The sequence below is a fragment of the Dendroctonus ponderosae genome, unplaced genomic scaffold (genome assembly GCF_020466585.1).
Source record: "Dendroctonus ponderosae isolate FM_Combo_2020 unplaced genomic scaffold, Dpon_F_20191213v2 Dpon_F_20191213_3, whole genome shotgun sequence".
Taxonomy (NCBI): domain Eukaryota; kingdom Metazoa; phylum Arthropoda; class Insecta; order Coleoptera; family Curculionidae; genus Dendroctonus; species Dendroctonus ponderosae.
The window spans coordinates 14810132-14831591 of NW_026018508.1; the positions used below are offsets into that span (position 1 = coordinate 14810132).

The following is a 21460-nucleotide window of genomic DNA, read 5'->3' on the forward strand; positions in this document are numbered from 1 at the left end:
TTCTTATTGCGAAATAGGAGCAGTCTTTATCAATCTATAATAGAAGACGTGAGGAAATTCTGTCTTTTTTAAAGACAAAAATTTTTGAGGCGAAATACCCAACAAGAAGTTTGTAAAAAAAACTGATAATAATAAAACTCGAGTGATTAAATAAAATATACGGTTTATATAGTTGGAACATCACTTTTACAAAATATTTGCCAATTCGGTGCAGTTCCGGTTCTCGGTTTTTTTAAGTTAAAAAATTCAGTTTTTCAGTTTCGGTCCAAAATCTAGAGTCTTTTTCTTGTTTTTTGCTCCACTTTGTAGGAATTTAAAATAATGTCAATTCTGTTAAGGGCTATAAATGGACTATAAAAAAGTTTGTGCTCGCACTATATTATCTCGGATCACAGTGCCATCTAAGTATTTTTAAGTCCAGAATATTATCATCGATCGGCTCAGACCTAAATTGTAACACCGCCACAAGTGGCAATGTTGAGCCATTAAATGTATTTTATTGCCATTCGCCATGCTCTAAAAGTTTATTCGAAAACAATATGTGTACCAGAATTATACAGGGTGATTTAAAATTGGAAATAGAATGTACTTATTTCGGTCCTGTTGTGGAAGACTAGCAAAGTAGTATAGATAAATCGATTAATAGTATATTACGGTACAAAAGACGAAAATCGAAGTTTCGCCACTGCTTGAAGTTGACGCCTGAGGCGAAGCCAAGACTGTCAACTTCAAAACTTTGAAAATGTTGTCAAAACAGTCAACTGACAGTCAGTGACAAAGTCAAGTTGACTGTGCGCGTGGCGAAAGTTATTACTTTCCGCACGAGATGGAGAAAATTGGTAATGGGTAAAAGTGTGCTTTCGCCATCGAAAACCGTGGCGAAAGTAGGTACTTTCCACCCGGGGATCAAGAAAATATATATTTTTGGCACGCAATGAGACTTTTGCCAAAAACTATATCACCATATATATACAGCATATATACAGGTATACAGCATTTTTGATGCAAATCTGCAAACGATGTGATTTTGAAATTTTGATCGAATGTTTATCATGGTACCAATTTGAAATAACTTTTCAGTGTCGTCGCATCGAAGGTTTAGTGTGTGTGTTTATTGTGTGTTTACGCACTATTTTTTAACTGTAGAACAGGTCCTACACGGTACTTTGGGGAACACCACAATTTACATTTTTAAAAGTACGATACTCTTCAATATCAAATAAGGAGGGAAATCAAATAAAATAAATGTAATAATAAATGTAGGAATAATAATAAAGTCAATATTGTCAGTTTGCAAGAGAACCGAATGAATGCTACAAGATTTTACAAAGAGATCAAAAATGTGAAAAGAGGATGATGCATTAATCCTCAAAAAATGAGTTGATTCCATCTACCACATAAAAAGTTCTGGTAGTTTTTCACTCAAGAATTCATGGATCGTATCATTTCATGACTATTTAAAAAAAATGATTATTTTTGGAAAACTTTGCCCATCAATAGCAATGGAGCCGGACAGTTTTGTTAATAAAAGTTAGGTCTATTTGGTCCTCATTTGAGCTAGGAGTGTCTGTGCCATTTTGATCATATGCCTACGGGACACCTAGTATATTCCCTTCCAAAAACGTTTTGTAGCATCAAACTGTACATGCATGTTATGTTTGATCTACAAATATAATATAAAAATACACTTTATTTTTTAAACTCTTTATAATATTCACACGTTTATACAATTAAAATAACTGGTCAGCAATATTAAAGTTGTGTGCAAAAGTACTGTTACAAAGTACTATTCCTGTTACATTGTGACAAAGATCCTGGCTGGGTCAATGGATCATGGGATCACGGCTGGATGACGATTGGATGAGGTTGTAGATGGAATGGCTCTTCGCAATGACTGTTAAATACATTGTTGTATGCACTTTTAGTCACATAGTAGCATATTTAGAGGTGACCTTGATTGTAGACTTGATATCACATGCATGTTGACGTGATTCTGTGCGAAATAGTGTGAAGTAAAAATTTTGAACATCGTTTACATCGACAACAGCGCCATCATCAAATTTAAAATTTATATGTAAATACAATTTGATATTAAAAAAAAATCGTTTTTTACCACTTGACCATATAATGCTGATCGAGGTTACTACCTCGTGTATTCACATTTTTTTAAACTAAATTTATTTATAATTGCTTTCTTATGTTACATAACACTTATCAGAATTGAGTTGCTAAAAAATTGTACCTGCTTATTTCCTAGAAGGTAGTGAAGCAAAAACGAGCGAAACACGCGACCATGAACATGAACTTAAAAAAATTATTGGTTCTGCATGATGGTTCATTTATGGAACTTTACGACTGAATAATGATTTTTTCCATACTTAACAGAAACTTTTATACCAAATTATTTCCGGCCTTCACTGTCAACAGGATATCGCAAACTAATGACGTACAAAAATGTTCTCATTTCTTGATGCTGATTATAATTTAATGATTAATTTAATAATTAAAATAAGGTATTAAGGACAAAGCAATTTTGTTAAATTAATTAAAAATATTGTTTTACTTTTCTGCCCCCGAATATATTGGCCGGTAAACCCAAGCTCTAGTCAAGCTTGCTAAAAAGGCGTTTTCAACATTTTCAAGCCAATATCTGCAAGTGGCTCTCTATGTAAAAGATACGCAGTCTAAAAGCATTAATTATGTGTTTACACGCAGAAATTATTAATTGGTTTCAGATTTGCACCACGTCATAAAGATAAACGAATCCTTAATAATGCGAGTAGAAACATGAATTATTTTGAATAGTCACGAAGAGCCCTTTGGTCATGCAGCATACACTTGATTCTCTTATTTTCGATTTTTACCCTGGCAATACCACAGGATGTCCCGGAAGAAGTGCATTATTTACTTTTCCTCTGCATTAATTCAAATAGTATTAAGTTCAATAAACTTAATTCATAATATAAAACGGAGCAATGAATTCACTCAACATATTGCATCATTGCGATACAAGTTCAATAGCAAATGGTATTGTTATTGCATCAAATTAATGTTAAGGTTACTACAGATTGGCATGCGTTGCATCTACACCTAGCTGTTCATTGCTTTACCAAAATAATTTCAGATTTGTTACAACTGCTGGAGCTTTAGAAAATAGTTTAAGAACTTTTGAAAAATTATACTCTATTTAATCTTCTATTTACGACTCTTCGATGTTCTCTTGACAAAACTTTAAACTTTTCGACGACTTACAATGGTGTTAACAATTTAGTTTCAATTGTATCAACATTAAATAGCCATATTTATTCACATGAAAATTGCAAACAGGTTTTCTTAATATTTCATCGTTCTTTGCATTGTTTTTTGAATTGTTGGAATTCAATGCTTAAAAGTAAAAGGATCAATTAATGGGTAGTTAATTATACAAGATATCCACGTGCATTTGCCTTTATTTTACTTCGCAACAACTATAGGAGAGGCTCGTATTATTAAATGTGAAAGTGTTTTATATTTTTTTCTGTAGCTGCGCTGATATCAAGAATATATATCCGGATTCGATTCATACAGACACACACAGCTTTTCTGAATTTTTGTCTTTCGATTCGAGCTTTGAGGGTGAATAGGTGTTGCAGACGACCTACAAATAAAACATGAAATAAATTAGTTTGGGTCCAAAATTAAAACACTTTGTAAATTGAGGCAAATATAACAAAGTACCGCCTTTCCATGAAACTTTATATTTTTCCTTAATAGTCAAATACCTCTTGGCTGCGGCCAAATTCGCAATTCAAAACTGCTCCTCCTTTATCAAATTGGGCGCTACTTAAGGTGGTCGGTGCATCCTCCAAATGTAAATGCAACAAAAACGTTCAATTCTTCGTCGATAAAGTTTATATAAATAGCTATAAAAGTAGTTTGGTTTTTGGTTAGTGTTATTGTATTAAATGAGCCGTTTCCCATGTCAAGAGTTCATTGCGATTTGTTTACTGAATGTGAAAAACAGCCACTAAACAATGAAATCATTAATATCGCATATTAATTAACGAACAAGTGTATTCAATAAACCAATATTAATTACACTAGCTGCTTATGATTCATATAATCATCTATTATATGGATAATTATTGCAAAATTAAAACGTTTTATTATTGTTGGACGGAACTCCACGTAAAGTGTAAATCAAATACATTACGATGTTTCCCAATTACCGAAATCATCATCTCAAATCTTCAAAGTGGAATATCAGTTATGGTTAAATTTGCAACCGAAAAATTATTTTTGCAACAAATATCGTTAGTATTTTTGAATTTTTTACGCCAATAAATATATGTATATATACTGTGGCTATAACTACATATTTTCCTTGTGAAAAGGTATTGTTTTTGTTGCAAAAAAATACAATTAGTGATGAAAAAATTGTGCGGCCTCCACAGTGAACCTTGCGCCCTCCTGCATACATTGATCACGTGGACTGCAGATCTATTATATGTTATATACAAATACAGATAATATAAAAAAACACTTTGTTTATGTAAACTCTATAATTTTGACTGGTCAGCAATATTAAAGTCTTGTGCAAAAGTAGTGTTGCAATCTACTATTCCTGTTACATTGTGACAAACATCCTGGCTGGATCAGTGATCATGGGATCACTGCTTGAAGACATTGTTGTAGGCACTTGGTCACATACTAGCATATGTAGAGATGACCTTGATTGTAGACTTGATATAACAGATCTATAAACAATCGATTTCCTCTCCCCATATAAATACTTTCCTTTTTAAATTACGCTTATTCTCAACAGTAGTCTCAGTGAGAATAGCGTATCTTCAGCACGAAAAGCAGCAGAGAGAACAGAAAATTAAATTGTTAATTTGTATTGTACTTAGGACGTGAAAGTGAATATATTGAATCTCGTTGTGTCGTGGACTACTTTTTTAGTATTTAAAATTACGTTCCTAATAGGAGAAAGTTATTTATCTGCGCAGATCGACTTATAAGAGACTTTTCGGTATTTTTCTTCTCTCGTTTGCAAGTTTGGTTGAAGATTTTGTGAACGAAATGGATGCCGAGCAGTTTAGAGAATTTGGAAAAGCGGCAGTGGATTATATAGCTGATTATTACGAAACTATAAGAGACAGGTAAGTGTGGGGACCTTTACTATTGAATTTAGAACTTAAGTATATTTTTCATGTACATGTTTTTACGACACATTTGGTAATTTTTTTTAATGTTTTTTTCATTCCATTACATTTTATTTGTAATAATCGTTGTTCAGCTAAATTAGCCAACTTTTTGCTTATTCTTTTAATAACGAAGCCTTAAACGTAAAAGTCATCTGGTTGGTACTTAAATATTAGGTTCCTGCTCACAATAGTTTATGACCCAAAATCGGTATTTCTTCGATTATTTCTGGCCAATTTTTTTAAATTTTCAACTGTTCCTCGTTTCTGTATCCTCGACGGCACCACGAAACAGAGAAAAAACAAATTTCAAGACGATCTATACCATGATGTATATTATTATCTAAAAAGTGACATTACAAAGTATTTAAACATTCGGGAGCTCACCATATGTATGTTTAATTTGTTTAATAAAACTGCAGGAAATTTTTGACTATTTTGCTTTGGAAAGTTGTGTCCACTCTTTGAAAGGGGTCAGAAATCGTATTAAAAATGCGTAATAGATGAGTTATCTCTCAATGAATAATAATAATCAAAAAAAATGTATGTGACAAATAGTCTACTGAATATATCTAGGGTTATTGATTATAAATGGAGCGCTCTTTTAATTTGTTTTTATTTTTTAAACACAGGTGAGTGTTATACCGAAACTTCGACAAAAGCTGCATCGTTTGCGTCAATTTTGCAACTAAAAAAAAACACGCAAATCACGAGCAAACCCGCGATGGAAAACATCAAATTTTGGCATAATCTTGCTCCTTAGTGTTTGATATTTAAATTTCGGTTTCTGGGTCAAAACTACTCCAATTTCGTCACTCATGTTGTTATGACTGAATGGAATTTTGAATTCTCTATCCAGCGGTGACAAAACGAATTCTGTGGCTCAAATTGTTCTTGAGAAACTTCTAAAAAAGCAGCGTCGTTGGAGTCGATTTTGCAGCTCAAAAAAAAGCACGCAAATATAAAACTTCTTGAAATCATTACTATTTTGAGAAAACCGCCAACAATTCTTCACGCTTCAAATCTGGATTCTCCTTGTAACTCTAGAAGAAATTAGCAAAAACGGGATGGAAAACATTAAATTTTGGCATAATCTTGCAACTAAGTGTCTGATATTCAAATTTTACTTTCTGGGTCAAAACTACTCCAATTTCGTCACTCATGTTGTGATGACTAAATAGAACTTTCAATTATCTATCGAACGATGCCAAAACGAATTCTGTGGCTCAAATGGTTCTTGAGAAATGTCGAAAAACGCAGCGTCATGTTTGAGTCGATTTTGCAAACTCAAAGGAAAAACTTCAACAATCAACCTCAACATCAAAACTTCTTGAAATCAAGACTTTTTTGAGAAAATTGCCAACATTTCATGATGGATGGGTCACTTTCTAGAAAGGCCATTTATTTCTCTCTAGAATGATGTACAAATGAGCGTTCTTGCTCATTTTGCCTCCGAGAAATGAGCAAAAACGTGACGGAAAACACGAATTTTTGGCATAATCTTGCACCTAAGTGTCTCATATTCAAATTTCGCTTTCTGGGTCAAAACTACTCCAATTGCGTCACTCATGTTGTGATGACTGATAGGAATTTTCAATTCTCTATCCAACGGTGCCAAAACGAATTCTGTGGCTCAAATAGTTCTTGAGAAACTTCGGAAAAAGCAGCGTCGTTTGAGTCGATTTTGCAGCTCAAAAAAAAACAGGCAAATCTTAAACTTCTTGAAATGGAGACTTTTTTTAGAAAACTGCCAACATTTCCTTATCGATAGTTCACTTCCTCAAAAGTCCATTTAGTTCCCTCTGGAATGATGACAAAAGGAGCGTTTTTGCTCATTTTGCTTCCGCGGAATGAGCAAAAACGCGGTGAAAACATGAAATTTTGGCATAATCTTGCAACTAAGTCTCTGATATTCAAATTTTGCTTTCTGGGTCAAAATTACTCAAATTTACTCACTTCATTTGCTCAGGCAATATAATCGTACAATAATAACAATTGTATTATCGATACCATTAATATTACAGGCCGGTTCTTTCTAATGTTGAGCCGGGCTACCTGGGCGATCTTCTTCCCAAAGACCCTCCACAGTCGGGAGAATCTTGGCGAGACGTTCTAGAAGACGTGGACAGAATAATCATGCCTGGAATAACACATTGGCACAGTCCGCATTTTCATGCATACTATCCAACAGCTCAATCTTTTCCCAGTGTTGTTGGTGAACTTATGAGTGCCGGGTTCGGTGTTGTTGGTTTAAGTTGGGTGAGTAATTTTTTCACTATTATGTAGCTCATCACATGAAATTGAATGATGAAAACCGGCATTTATCACGTCGTCCGCGTATTATGTAATCGAAATATTGCGATCTGTGTCTCATTTTTTCTTCCGCCGATGAAGACGGTTGATTACCATTATACATAATGGGGATGTGGGTCAACACATGTTTAAGGTTTTCGAACATATAACTTCTAACATGTATGGAAAATTATTTCAGCCGCCACGTTAATTGTTGAAACAATTTTTAAAGTTGCTAAATATTATCTCAGTTACGTAAAGTGGAATTGGGTCAAATTGCGGCCGGCGGGCAGTAAAATGGCAATTGAGCGAAGATTTTCATTGAGTATGTTCCTTCATAAACTGTGAGGAACTTGCAAATAAACTACTTTTGCGCAAACCAAAGCTGCATGAGATTTAGGACTATTCGAATCAGTCGAGAACTAGTCAAAGCAAAGCTTAATAGTGAATAAAAACGCGAAGGGAAAATTATATAGACACTTTGTTGCTAAATTTCCACTAAATACTGGCCAGAAACTAGTAGCATTAGATCACCTTGCAATGCCTGAGAGAACATTTCTATGCACAGAAGCATAACTTTTGCTTGATTAAACAAGTTTAATCAGTATAGAAGACCGTCTTGCGTTCAGGAGTCGTGGATTTATGTCATCTTTGCCGACTTTATCTCAGCAAAAACAAACGATATTTTATTATAATTTTTAGTTCGCTTGAAATAGTGGATTGTCAGCTTTCTCAAATTGTTCAAAAGCAGATGGTGGTTGGATTAATGCCACTTTCATATGTAACTGCCCTTGACCCCAAGCCATATTTTGCCCACATTTTGCTATATTTACCGAGAGATGTTCTCATACGATGATTTAAATAACCATAGGGAAAAGCTTAGCGTTAAAGCAACGTTCTCCACATAACAATGCTTGTATTTGCGGTTGAGAAATTTTACGAAACAGTGGCGCAATGTGTGTTTTTTCTGGTACTTTCTTTGAAAACTTGGTCAATTTATCATTCCTACCGGAAAGTCAAACTGGAGCTGAAAAAATCAGTAACTGAATCAGTGAAATTTATTAATAGTTGTGAGAATTCCCAAATGAACGGACGTTGAAAAGCGATTCAACATTAACTTAGTATGAAACACATTAAGAAAGTTTTTTCAGCTTATTTACCAGTTCACACCATGTAAGAACAATAGCGACGTGATAGTTAATATAAATCAAAACTTTAAAAATATATGAAACGAGGAAACTTGGGTTATTAGCGAATTTTTAACGCAATGTTTTATTAGAGAATCACTGAACGTTTTTTATATTTCAGATTGCAAGTCCTGCAATGACAGAACTGGAAGTGGTAATGATGAATTGGTTAGGCCGAATGCTTGGTCTTCCTGAGCAATTTTTAAATTGTTCAGAAGGACCTGGAGGCGGAGTAATTCAGGTAACAAGAGCAACAATTGAAGGTTTATTATTTTTTGGGTACACTGATGAATGTGTATTTAAACTCTCGAACAGCTTTAAATCAGCTTTAACCGGCTGTTTATTACTATTAGTTTATATATGTCGGAATAACGTATCTACAACATAAAAAAAATTATAAAAAAAGCTTCAATCTTATGGCAATGCTATTTTTCAAATAACTCAAGTTTTAACGTTTAAAATGTTGTGCTAGTGCTTTATGATTCACTCGAAAGAAATAAAAATAGTTTTTCGATTGAAGGAAAAATTGTCGCTTTTTGATCGGAAGCCATGATTTTAATAACTTCGTTCTACTTTTCCGTACGGAATTCGGAAAACGGAAAACAGAAGAAAGTAAATGTGTTAACAGAATCTAATTATATATTTTTTATTTCAAAATAACCCACATCCTTGCTGAAAAAAATATTGGCAAAATTATATTGTTACCATTATTTAGCTTTTAAATCAATCAAAAAAGCATGTGGGATAACTTTAAATGTAGACGATGTTGAACGAGCCAGGTTTAAAGCGGTTCTTTATGATCATTGCTTCCAATCGAATGAGACATTTTTTAACTAACTCGAATTGAAAATGTATTTCCAAACATGTGCATTGGAAATATTTAACTGTTCAAGTGCTGTTTTGACAAATTTACTTTTTATCTTTTGATCGGTACCTTAACAATGTTAAAAAGTAACTCAACACCTTCATGCTCTAATAGCTTCTATGGAGATGTATGAGAATTACACAGAAAACCATCTGGAATTAGTAAAAGAGTGCTATTCCAAATGGCCCTCGTTTTCTTCTAAGCATAAATGGACCCTTCGCCGAAAATTAAAGTCTACTTTATTCGATAATTGTATTGTATATTGTAAAATATTTATTAATCACATTGTACGATATTGATAATTTCTCCATACAAAGCTTAGCAATACACCCAGGGCAGAAAGACCCATCGGTCGACAGCCTTTTCTAAAAAATAAAGATTTTTACTGCTACTTTATCAATTTGTTTCTAGGGATCCGCAAGTGAATCCACTTATATAGGACTTTTAGCCGCCAAGGATAAAAAAGTCAGAGAACTAATGGAAACGAATCCCTCGTTAACTGAAGCTGAAATCAAAGGAAAACTGGTGGCTTATTCTTCTGATCAGTCAAATTCCTCTGTGGAAAAAGCTGGACTTTTAGGTAAGTAAAGTGTAATTTCCAATAATTCAGGGAAACGTTAGTGTCACACGATTGATCTGAATCCATCTCGGTTTCAAGTGCATCAGCCAAAAATTAATTTATCTCCGATTTGAATCAATATATACAACAAGAGCATTTGCAACGAGAAAATGTGCTAAAAATATGTGTAACCGCTTCTGTTTTCGTTTCAACATATCTTTCAGTACAAAATGTGACCAAACAAGGTGAAAAACTACATTGTTTCAAAAGTATTGTTTTAAATGAGAACTTAGTAGCCATTAGCTCACAACATTCCTTATTTTACTACTTGATATAGGAGACAATTCCCTAGGGAATTTTATCCAAGCAAGTTAGAAAATCTGTATGTAGAATGTATTGTTTAATTTGCAAAAGATGTGGTCAGTTAAGTTAATAGCGCAAAAAAAACTCTCTATTAACCGATTAACCCAAGCATACCAACAAACATCTTTACCCAATTAGTATCACTGTAACGAAAAAACCTGGAACATAATTTTTTAATAGTTTACATGTTTTAGAATCCTGAACAATACTATTTAGATTAAAACTTTTTAAATTGAAAATCCAAATTTATACGTGGCAAGTTCTTAAACGGTAGCATTCACCGAACCCCGATCGGAACACAAATCCATTATTTAATCACGCTCATGGTTTTGCAATAGTTTTATTATTCTTGGAACTTTATTTACCTTTGATGAAGCTAAAGATTTATCTGGATTGTACTGTTTTTATTTATTCATGAATGTTACTGAGAAGAAACTGTTTTACGCAAATTATCAGTTCACTAAAAGCTTTCTTTCGGCCGTTTAATTAAAAGCTTTGAACAATTTTTGTTTTAATCGAGTTGAGTTAAAACGTTTAACAGCCCCAGGTTTCCGTTTTGAAAACACAACAGACTCGAAAATATTCCTAAAATTTCCTTCATTAAAATTAATTCTTAAAACCATTTAAATACGGTTTTAAGCTCAAAAGTCAATTTCAACAACAAACCGCATGTTTCTACTCCTCCTTTAATTATCCCACATTCATAATTGCGAAGCGATTATTCACAAAGGATTATACACATTGTCTGCGATAATTGTTAAGTTGGAAAGTTGTTTGATATATGTAAATTTAATACCAATTAATTCTTATTAAAAAAAGTTTTCAAGGTTATTAGCCAATTATGTTTTTTTTTTAGTTTTTAGCCATGTAATCTAATCGATTGCTGGATTTTTAAAATGCCATTAATATAAGTAATGCAATTAGACGGTCGAATTTTGTTGCAATCCATATAAATGAAGAAATTGAAGATTTGTGAAGATAGATTGAGTGTCTAAACCTATTTTCGGTTCAATCTCTTTATAAATGAATATTCCCATTTTATTACGTAATAAAAAATTTATTACGGTCAAATTAACCACTTCTGGTTGAAAGCACTACAAGTTTTTTCAATGTTTCGGTCGCATGACTTGCCACTTCTGTTAAATATTTTTTTTAAGCAACCTTCATTTACACAGTAATATTTTTGATAAATACAGCTTTTATATTTCTTACACAATATAATTGGTTAAGTTTCGTTTCTCTTAGGAAGACGAATATTAACAATTAATAAAAACAAATCTATAAAGCTCAGTCAACTAAGAGAACGCGAGGAAACTTGCAGAAACAACATTGGCACATCACTAGAAAATGATCTTATGATTCAAGGAGTGATACATTAAATCAATATACAGGCTGTTCTGTAAATATGTTACAATATTTTCACAGCGTGTTCTTCTAGTAATTTTAGAGGGGAGTCTTCCTGAGATTTTTTTTAATTTGAGGTCTCGTTTTTGAGATATTTGATCTTACTTAAAACATTTAAGCTTAAAAACACTTCAGAGCGATGAGGGTGACGAGTTTTCCAAATATTGATTGTATGCTTTTGCTTTCTCTGCTCGTTTTTTGACAAAACCTAAATTTTGTCGAAACAAAACAAGATAACTTTGTTTCGATTTTAAAATAAAGCAAAACGGGTATTCGAAAACGACGATAAASAAGACCAAACTGTAAAGACGACGWCTTTTCTTGTAAATCCATTTTTTAACTTTTTTGCATAAGAGACTCAGTTTTCCAGTAGTTTACAGTRAAACGTTAGAACAAACGCGTTGTTCYGTTTATARAGAGTTTTGYTTAGAAATATTGACCTAAAAGTGAAGAAACCGRAATTTAAATAAACCAAAACAAAAGTGACGAGTTTTCCGAAKWATTGATAATAATAACTTTCACTTATTCTGTTTARGGAAATATTTTCCTATTTTCTAGAAGAAATTATTAGGGTCTTGTCCAAAATTGGAAGCTGCAAAAGGTWCTAGAAAAAAATGTACAAAGCYGTTCASKAGTGTTCCAATAAMATGTATTTTATAATTTTACCTGAAGACTGTCARTATTTTAAGTAAAATTAATAKGTTTTTGCGGATAAAGAATTGCKTAATWGAAACTTTGCTAAAACTGGAATGACCTGCAATTTTARAGAAACTTGAAAACTCTGAAAACTCTTCAGAGCGATGARCGCGGCGAATTTTTCAMATGTKTTTTTGGAAACTTTTGCTGTCTGGCCGTTTTTTTCAAGACAATTTTAATTACTTTCGGTAAAAAACTGAATAAAATTATTTGRTTTCTGTGCCAAATTCGAARCMYAAAAGGKTTTCCTAAAGTTCCCTGCAAACCGACGAATGAGGCGAATTTTYTAGCAAAATWAAYTTTGTCATTTTTGGCTGCAAAGACCCCATWATTGYSAGAAAAGAARAAAATCATCAGARAATAATGWTTTTTTGCGTTTTTCATTAAAAACTTTAAGTTTTGTGATCGGTTTTTGAGAAAATCKTAATGATTTTCGGGAAGAAGCGAGAGAAATTTATTTTCGTTTTTGTCCCGAATTCGACGTTGAAAAGTTTTTGTAAAATCCCTACAAAGCTGTAGATTTATCTTCAAATGTTTCGCGTTACAGACCTTCAGATCGTCAGTATTTTTAAGTGAAACTGTACAAAATAGAGCCTTTTTGAGTGGAAAGAAAGTAAAGCGAAAAAAATCAGTCAAAACTAAGAAACCCACATTTTTTAACACGCTCTGCAGTCTTCAGAGGAATGGAGATTAAGAATTTTCCAAATAATTTATTATAAACTTTCAGTGCTTCTGTTCGTGTTTTGATAGAAACTTATTTGATTCTTGTCCCAAATTCGAAGCTGGAAAGAGTGTTCTAATAAAATTGATTGCACAATTTTGCGCGAAAAATGCCTGAAGATTCAGAAGTCAGTATTTTGACGTAAATCTTTAGAAAATTGAGCATTCAGAAAAAAGAGCAACTTTGCTAAAACCGGAAAATTCAGAAGAAGTGTTATTGATAAATTGCCCTTAAAATAAATCTGAAAACGAGTAAAAAAGTCATCAACATTTTCCTAGCAACGGAACTGAGTTACTGCGCCGGGGCGTTGGGTTGGTGCATCAAGCGATTTGCGAAGCACTGCGCCAACTCCCAAAAATTTTTAACTTTAACAAATACTTTTCAATCAATGTCTGGAGCTTGCAAAAATAGGTACCTAAAGAATGTAAAACTTCCAAAGTAATGCTAATATTTGAAAAAGGTAACCACCTGAAGAACTAGAGATAATGGGGATGTTTTGAGCCCATTGCTTTTAATGTTCCCATGGTTGAGATCTTAGGTGATTCTGCGGATAAAATAAGAAATTTACTCTTTGTTCTCTCGACAGCCGGCACTTTTTCTGAACGGCTGTAGCAATTAAAATTTTTCTCCTGAAACAATTGGGGTAGGACTCTCTACTTATAACCGAGAATCACCCTTTTCCGAACGCTTTGTTCTGAAACACAGATAAAAGAGTTTATAAACACATAAATCAAAGTCAAGAAGTCATTAGAATTTCATATATTTCATTGTTTTTATAGGATCGATGAAAATGAGATTACTGCCAACAAATTCAGAAGGACAACTTGTCGGAGCCGCATTGCAAAAAGCACTCGACGAAGACAAAAGAGCTGGTCTAATACCTTGCTACGTTGTTGCAAATATAGGTAATTATGCATTAAATTCACCATTCTTAATTCAGTGCTTATGCGCAGGAGCATACGCAGTGACGATCTGTCAATTCGTCCGTCTTCGTACGAATTGACAGATCTCCAACCAATAGAAACACTTTCGTACCATCGTATCATCGTCTTTTCGCCTTTCTCTACTGTTGAAACAATCGCGATACATTTCGCAGTTCAACTGATTCCAGTCGGATGAACACAGAAATTGAAATTCATTGATCTAGTTGTCTGCAAAATGTTCAGTATTCATCAAAAAAAGTAACGAAACCATGTTCTACAAAGGCAAGATTCCCAATTTTCAATTTTTTTTCAATTTCGCCGTTAATGAGGAAACGTTTTCCCTCAAATACAAGGAGGAAGGAACAAAATGTTAACCCCATATTCCAGCTCCAAAATCAATTTTGAAATTGTTTTACAGGTACGACTCCAACATGTGCATTTGACAATTTGGAAGAACTTGGTCCAGTATGTAACAAAGAAAATATATGGCTACACATCGATGCTGCTTACGCAGGATCAGCATTTATCTGTCCCGAGTATCGGCACCTAATGAAAGGCGCTGAAATGGCCGACTCTTTCAACTTCAACCCTCACAAATGGTTGATGGTCAACTTCGATTGTTCAGCCATGTGGGTGAGGGACGCCCAATATCTTGTGGAAGCTTTCAACGTTGAAAGAATTTATTTGAAAGATCAACACAAAGGTTTAGCGCCAGAATACCGACACTGGCAAATAGCGTTGGGCAGGAGATTCAGAGCTTTAAAGTTGTGGTTTGTTTTGCGAATTTACGGAGTGGAAGGTTTGCAAAAACACATCAGGGGCCAAATTGCTTTGGCCGAATATCTATCCGACCTGGTGAAAAGTGATAACCGCTTTGAATTATGCACCTGCAGTATGGGACTAGTAACATTTAGATTAAAGGGCGAAGATTCTCTTACAGAAAAGCTGTTAGAAGATATTTCAAAGAAAAAGGAATTATTCCTAGTTGCCGGGCATATGAATCACAAACTTGTTGTCAGATATGCAATTTGCAGTAGATTAACTGAAAAAAGAGACGTTGACTTTTCATGGCGCCAAATAACCGAGACAGCGGAGCAAATCATACCAACGCCTAAAAAATCGCTCACGAAGTCGGATAAACAAATACACCCAGTCCTTAATATTAACTGCATAAATCCTAATCTGGAAAAATCTAAGTAACACTGATAATGAGCACAAATTAGTAATAATAATAGTACTCGATAAGTATAATTAAAATGAAATGTCGGCAGCGCTGTGTGATGATAAATACATTTTAGTAGTTTATTTATGTGTGAGCAAAGTTGTAAAATAATGAACACATACTTCCCAATAAAGTGTTAGCAGACAATAGGAAATGAAGTTTTTTTAACATGCGTTTCTCCTCGTGGTGCGTGTGTAATGTAATTCCCTTTTGAGCAGAGCAACAAAAAGTGAAATAAAATCCAAAAGGATTTGCTTGTTGAAAAACAAGTACGGAATGTTTGATTTGTACCAGCGGTTAGCAACCTGCGGATTGCAGTTCGTGAGCCTCTCGACAGGAATTTGACGTTATGACGCCGCACGAACGAAAGTGCTTCAAATACTTGTCTAGCGATTATTGATGAAATTTTTTTTCGATCGTGAACGCTCAAACGACTCTCAAAAGTGAACGCTCAAAAAACGCTTAAAATGTGCCGAAAATGTCTATTATTTCAGATTTAAAACTTCTAGAATGTTTTTCAATTTGTTCAAATTTAAGACATTTTGAGAAAATTGTAATTTTTTCAAAAAATCGACCCTCACCCTTGGAAAAATGTCGGCCAAAAATCAAAATTTAACATACGTGGTTTTTCAGCTCAATCGATTGCTTTCGACGTAAGAAGGTCACAAATATGCATTTATAAAATGTTTGGGTCAATAATAAGGAAGAAATCGTCCGCTAAAGATCGTGAACGCTCAAAAAACGCTAAAATGTGCCGAAAATGTCGATTATTTCGGATCTGAAACTTCTACCATCCTTTTAAATGCGTTAGAGGCATTCCTCGCCTCCGTGAGCTGAAAGTGAAAAGCGTGTTTTTTGAGCTCAATCGATTACTTTCGACTTAAGAAAGTCAAAGATATGCATTTATGAAATGTTTGGGTCAATAATAAGGAAGAAATCGTCCGCTAAAGATCGTGAACGCTCAAAAAACGCTTAAAATGTGCCGAAAATGTCTATTATTGCGGATCTGAAACTTCTAGAATATTTTTCAATTTGTTCAATGCATTCCTCGCGTCCGTCAGATCAAAATTATGTAAAATTTAAGACATTTTGAGAAAATTGTAATTTTTTCGAAAAATCGACCTCCACCCTTGGAAAAATTTCGGCCAAAAATGAAAATTTCACATGCGTGTTTTTTGAGCTCAATCGATTGATTTCGATGTAAAAAGGTCAAAGATATGCATTTATAAAATGTGTGGGTCAACAATAAGGAAGAAATCGTCGGCTAAAAATCGTGAACGCTTAAAATGTGCCGAAAATATCCATTATTTCGGATCTGAAACTTCTAGCATTTTTTTCAATTTGTTCAATGTATTCCTTGCGTCCGTGATATGAAAATGATGTAAAATTTAAGACATTTGGAAAAACTTGTGATTTTTTCAAAAAATCGACCCTCATCCGTTTTCGATCAAAAATCAAAATTTCACATGCGTGTTTTTTGAGCTCAATCGATTCCTTTCGACGTAAGACGGTCAGAAATGTGCATTTATAAAATGTTTGGGTCAATAATAAGAAAGAAATCGTCCGCTGAAGATGGTGAACGTTCAAAAAACACTTAAAATGTGCCGAAAATGTCGATTATTTCGGATCTGAAACTTCTAGCATGTTTTTCAATTTGTTCAATGCATTGCTCGCGTCCGTTATATGAAAATGATGTAAAATTTAGGGCATTTTGGAAAAAAAAAAATTTCAAAAAATCGACCCTCACTTGGAAAAATTTCGGCCAAAAGTCAAAATTTCACATACGTGTTTTTTGAGCTCAAGCGATTGCGTTCGACGTAAGAAGGTCAAAAATATGCATTTATAAAGCGCTTGGGTCATTAATAATCAAGAAATCGTCGGCTAAAGATCGTGATCTCTCAAAAACACGCTTAAAAATTGCCGAAAATGTCTAGTAATAACGATCTGAAACTTCTACGATGTTTTTCAATGTTTAACCCTTTAGCATTGAGAAGTGAATCTCAACTTTTGAACAGACAAAAGATTTAAGTAATGAGTGTTAGCGCCCTGTAGATACGCCATTACTGAGTTTATGACAAAGTGTTATAGGAAATTGTCATTTCACTCATTTTTGCCGTAACCACCTTGTTAAGTATTAGTCTATGATTTCCAGACATCCTGTATGCCTCTATTACAAAACCATAAAAATTTGACAAAGTTAACAAATCGCCACATCAATTTTGTACTTATTTATTTGCCTGGTTACAGCTTTACCACATAGTACAGGCTTAGAAGCATTCCTGAGATAATTCTAAATTATGTAATCGAAATTTTCCAACTTATAAAACTTCTAATCCCGTCTTATATTTAATAAAGAGGTAAAAAGCTAGACTGTACACACTACAAAGGATCCAGCATTGCAGAAACATATTTTACATTATTTTACCACTGTGAATTATTCTGTTCGAAGTAACTAGTTTGGAATACTTATGTTATTGCCGTATATTTCAACGGTTATACGTGATTGAGTTACACAGTTGAAACTGGGTCTTTACTATTTGCAATAGTTATTAGGACCTCATTCGTTGCATTCACGATTTCGTCCCACGATTTTTGAATATCCGCTCGAGTTGAGAATCTGCTACACACTACAAACCTAAATAATAGCTGCTTTTTGTAGTAGTAAGGCATAATATAAATGCATTTTTTCATAGCTATGCGCTCTAAAATCAGTTGCGTAACAGATTCGTCTTCAAGTAATCGGAAGCACACCACACCTAAGTTTGATACAACAACCGAGAATCTTGAGTCGCCACTGACCAGCTCCTCCATATAGTTAGCCAAAGCTATGTGGCGACGCACGTGCTGTTGGATGCCTTCTACTCCGTATATCCTGATCACAAACCATAACTTCAGAGCTCTAAATCTTCTTACATCTGGAATTTGCCTATGTTCTAATTCTGGCTTGAACTGCGGAACGCTTAGCGCAGCTTTGGTCTTAAAAGCTAACTCAACATATGTTGTGTTTCTAAACCACAATGCCGAGCAATCTCCATTGGTCAACATCCATTTATGTGGGTTAAAGTTGAACGAATCCACGTGTTCTATTCCATTGATCAGATGTCTGTATTCCGGACAAGATAATGCTGTGCCAGCATACGCAGCATCAATGTGCAACCACATTTTCTCGCTCTCGCATATCTTTCCGAGTTCTGCAATGTTGTCCATTGAACACACTCCAGTAGTCCCTAAAGATGCCACCACGCAAAACGGTACTAAACCGTTTATTTTATCACTCCTGATGGCTTCTTCTAAGACGGATCCCCTCAAGCTCCCATTTTGATCTGTTGGCAACAACCTCATTTTCACTGAAGCTATTAGACCAGCTTTCTCAACCGATGAATTTGACTCCTTGGAGGTGTACGCTACTAATTTGCCTCTAATTTCCCATTCGTCCATTAGAGGATTCTCAATTCGGAACTGTTGAATTTTTTTGTGGCTTGCTGACAGAATTCCCACCAACGTTGATTCACTTGCAGCATTCTAGAAAATAGTATAGACGTAAGCGTGCTAAAATAGGTTGTTACATTAGGCGAATTCAAACTCAAAACTATGAAAATGCAAATTCTTAAAGTAAGATGTTTAGGTAAATTTAATGTTCTTGCTTAAGCCAAAAAAAAACTATTAAAAAAGTTTGCATTGGCCTTGGAATACCTACTACCCACCTGTATGAGACCTCCACCAGGACCCTCAGAACAATTGAGAAATTCCTCCGGTAATCCCAATATTTTTGCAAGCCAATCCATCACTATTACTTCCAGTTCTACAACTGCAGGACTAGAATCCTAAAAACCGATTACATCTGATTATATATTATTACATTTGATAAGCCTCTGAATAAAGTCAGCTTCATATTGAAAATAGTACCCATTTTGTTGCAACGGCTCCGATGCCAGCCATGAAAAGTTCTCCAATTATAGCTGGGTAGGATTGTCCAGTTGGAAAAAAGGCGTGAAAATACGGAGAGTGCCAGTGTGTTAATCCAGGTATTATATTTCTATCCAGATCTTCCATTATGTGGTTCCAGTGTTCTCCTTTTTCTGGGGCGCACTTTGGCAGAGCGCGACTCAAATAACCAGGAGCCACACTAGGCAGAACTGGACTAGAAGAACAGAAAATTGAGGTTTAATAAACCCGCGTTGCTCTCAAAATGGATGTTTACTTATAAGTGCACTCTCTCTTTAAAAAAAATATTAATTCCAAACTAAAGAATGTAGCAGGTTGAAATTTTCACAGTTATTAGAAGACACTATACTCTAAATGTCCTGAAATTTTCTACAAAATCGCCGAGGATCCTGATTAGTTCTTGCCTAGTGAATGTTGGTCTCAAAGTTGACGTTTTTTCCTTAGTGCGCTCTCTCCTTTAAAAAATCATGAATTTTCAACTAAGAAAAGCAGAAGTATGAAATTTTTATAGTCCTTAAAGGACAGTTGACTCTAAAAAAGCTGACATTTTTGCCAAAATCGCCGATAATCCTGACTTTTTCCAGCCTAGTAGATATTGGTCTCAAAATGGATGTTTACGTATAAGTGCACTCTCTCTTTAAAAAATTGAAAAAATTCCAAACTAAATAAAGTAGCAGTTTGAAATTTTCACAATTATTAGACGATACTGGACTCTAACTGTACTAAAATTTTCGACACAATCGCCGAAGATCCTGATTATTTATTGCCTAGTGAATGTTGGTCTCAAAGTTGACGTTTTTCCCTTAGTGCGCTCTCTCCTTTAAAAAATCTTTAATTTTCAACTAAGAAAAGCAGAAGTATGAAATTTTCATAGTCCTTAAAGGACAGTCGACTCTAAAAAAGCTGACATTTTTACCAAAATCGCCGATAATCCTGATTTTTTCCAGCCAAATGGATGTTAGTCTCAAAATGGATGTTTACGTGTAAGTGAACTCTTTCTTTAAAAAAATTGTCAATTCCAAACTAAAGAATGTAGCAGGTTGAAATTTTCACAATTATTAGAAGACACTCGGCTCTAAATATCCTGAAATTTTCGACAAAATCGCCGAAGATCCTGAATAGTTCTTGCCTAGTGAATGTTGATCTCCAAATTGACGTTTTTCCCTTAGTGCGCTCTCTTCTTTAAAAAATCATGAATTTTCAACTAAGAAAAGCAGAAGTATGAAATTTTCATAGTCCTTAAAGGACAGTCGACTCTAAAAAAGCTGACATTTTTGCGAAAATTTCCGATAATACTGATTTTTTCCAGCCTAGTAGATATTGGTCTCAAAATGGATGTTTACGTATAAGTGCACTCTCTCCTTAAAAAAAATCCTCAATTCCAAACTGAAGAATGTAGCAGGTTGAAATTTTCACAACTATTAGAAGACGCTCGACTCTAAATGTGCTGAAATTTGTGACAAAATCGCTTAAGATCCTGATTATTTCTAGCCTAGTAAATGTTGGTCTCAAAGTTGACGTTTTTCACTTAGTGCGCTCCCCCTTTAAAAAATGTTGAATTTTGAACTAAGAAAAGTAGAAGTATGAAAGTTTCACAGTCCTTAAAGAACAATCGACTCTAAAAAGCTGACATTTTCGCAAAAATTTCCGATAATCCTGATTTTTTTCAGCCTAGTAGATGTTGGTCTCAAATGGATGTTTACGTATAAGTGCACTCTCTCCTTAAAAAAATCCTCAATTCCAAACTGAAGAAAATAGCGAGTTGAAATTTTCATAATTATTAGAAGACGCTCGACTCTAAATGTACTGAAATTTTCGACAAAATCGCCGAAGATCCTGATTAGTTCTTGCCTAGTGAATGGTTGGTCTCAGAATTGACGTTTTTCCCTTAGTGCACTCTATCCTTTAAAAAATCATGAATTTTCAACTAAGAAAATCAGAAATATGAAATTTTCACAGTCCTTAAAGGACAGTTGACTCTAAAAAAGCTGACGTTTTCGCCAAAATCGCCGATAATCCTGATTTTTTACAGCCTAGTGGATGTTGCTCTCAAAATGGATGTTTACGTATAAGTGCACTCTCTCCTTAAAAAATTCCTCA

The 21460-nt window shown here is 34.2% G+C and overlaps 2 protein-coding genes across 2 annotated transcripts; one reads left to right on the forward strand and one right to left on the reverse strand.

Annotated features, from left to right (window-relative positions):
- Positions 1-4779: 4779 nt before the first annotated feature.
- Positions 4780-15562, forward strand: LOC109538688 (aromatic-L-amino-acid decarboxylase). Its single transcript, XM_019906046.2, has 6 exons — positions 4780-5141; positions 7208-7442; positions 8784-8903; positions 9939-10107; positions 14050-14175; positions 14612-15562. Exons 1-6 carry the CDS (start codon positions 5062-5064, stop codon positions 15391-15393), a joined length of 1512 nt encoding a protein of 503 aa, XP_019761605.2. The 5' UTR covers positions 4780-5061; the 3' UTR covers positions 15394-15562.
- A 2361-nt stretch (positions 15563-17923) lies between these two features.
- Positions 17924-19556, reverse strand: LOC109538720 (aromatic-L-amino-acid decarboxylase; the record flags this gene model as incomplete). The annotated part of the gene is given in 3 exon segments (XM_019906091.2): positions 17924-18937; positions 19120-19239; positions 19322-19556. Coding segments are annotated over 3 exon segments (1369 nt in total), but the record flags the coding sequence as incomplete, so codon positions are not given.
- Between the last annotated feature and the right edge of the window lie 1904 nt (positions 19557-21460).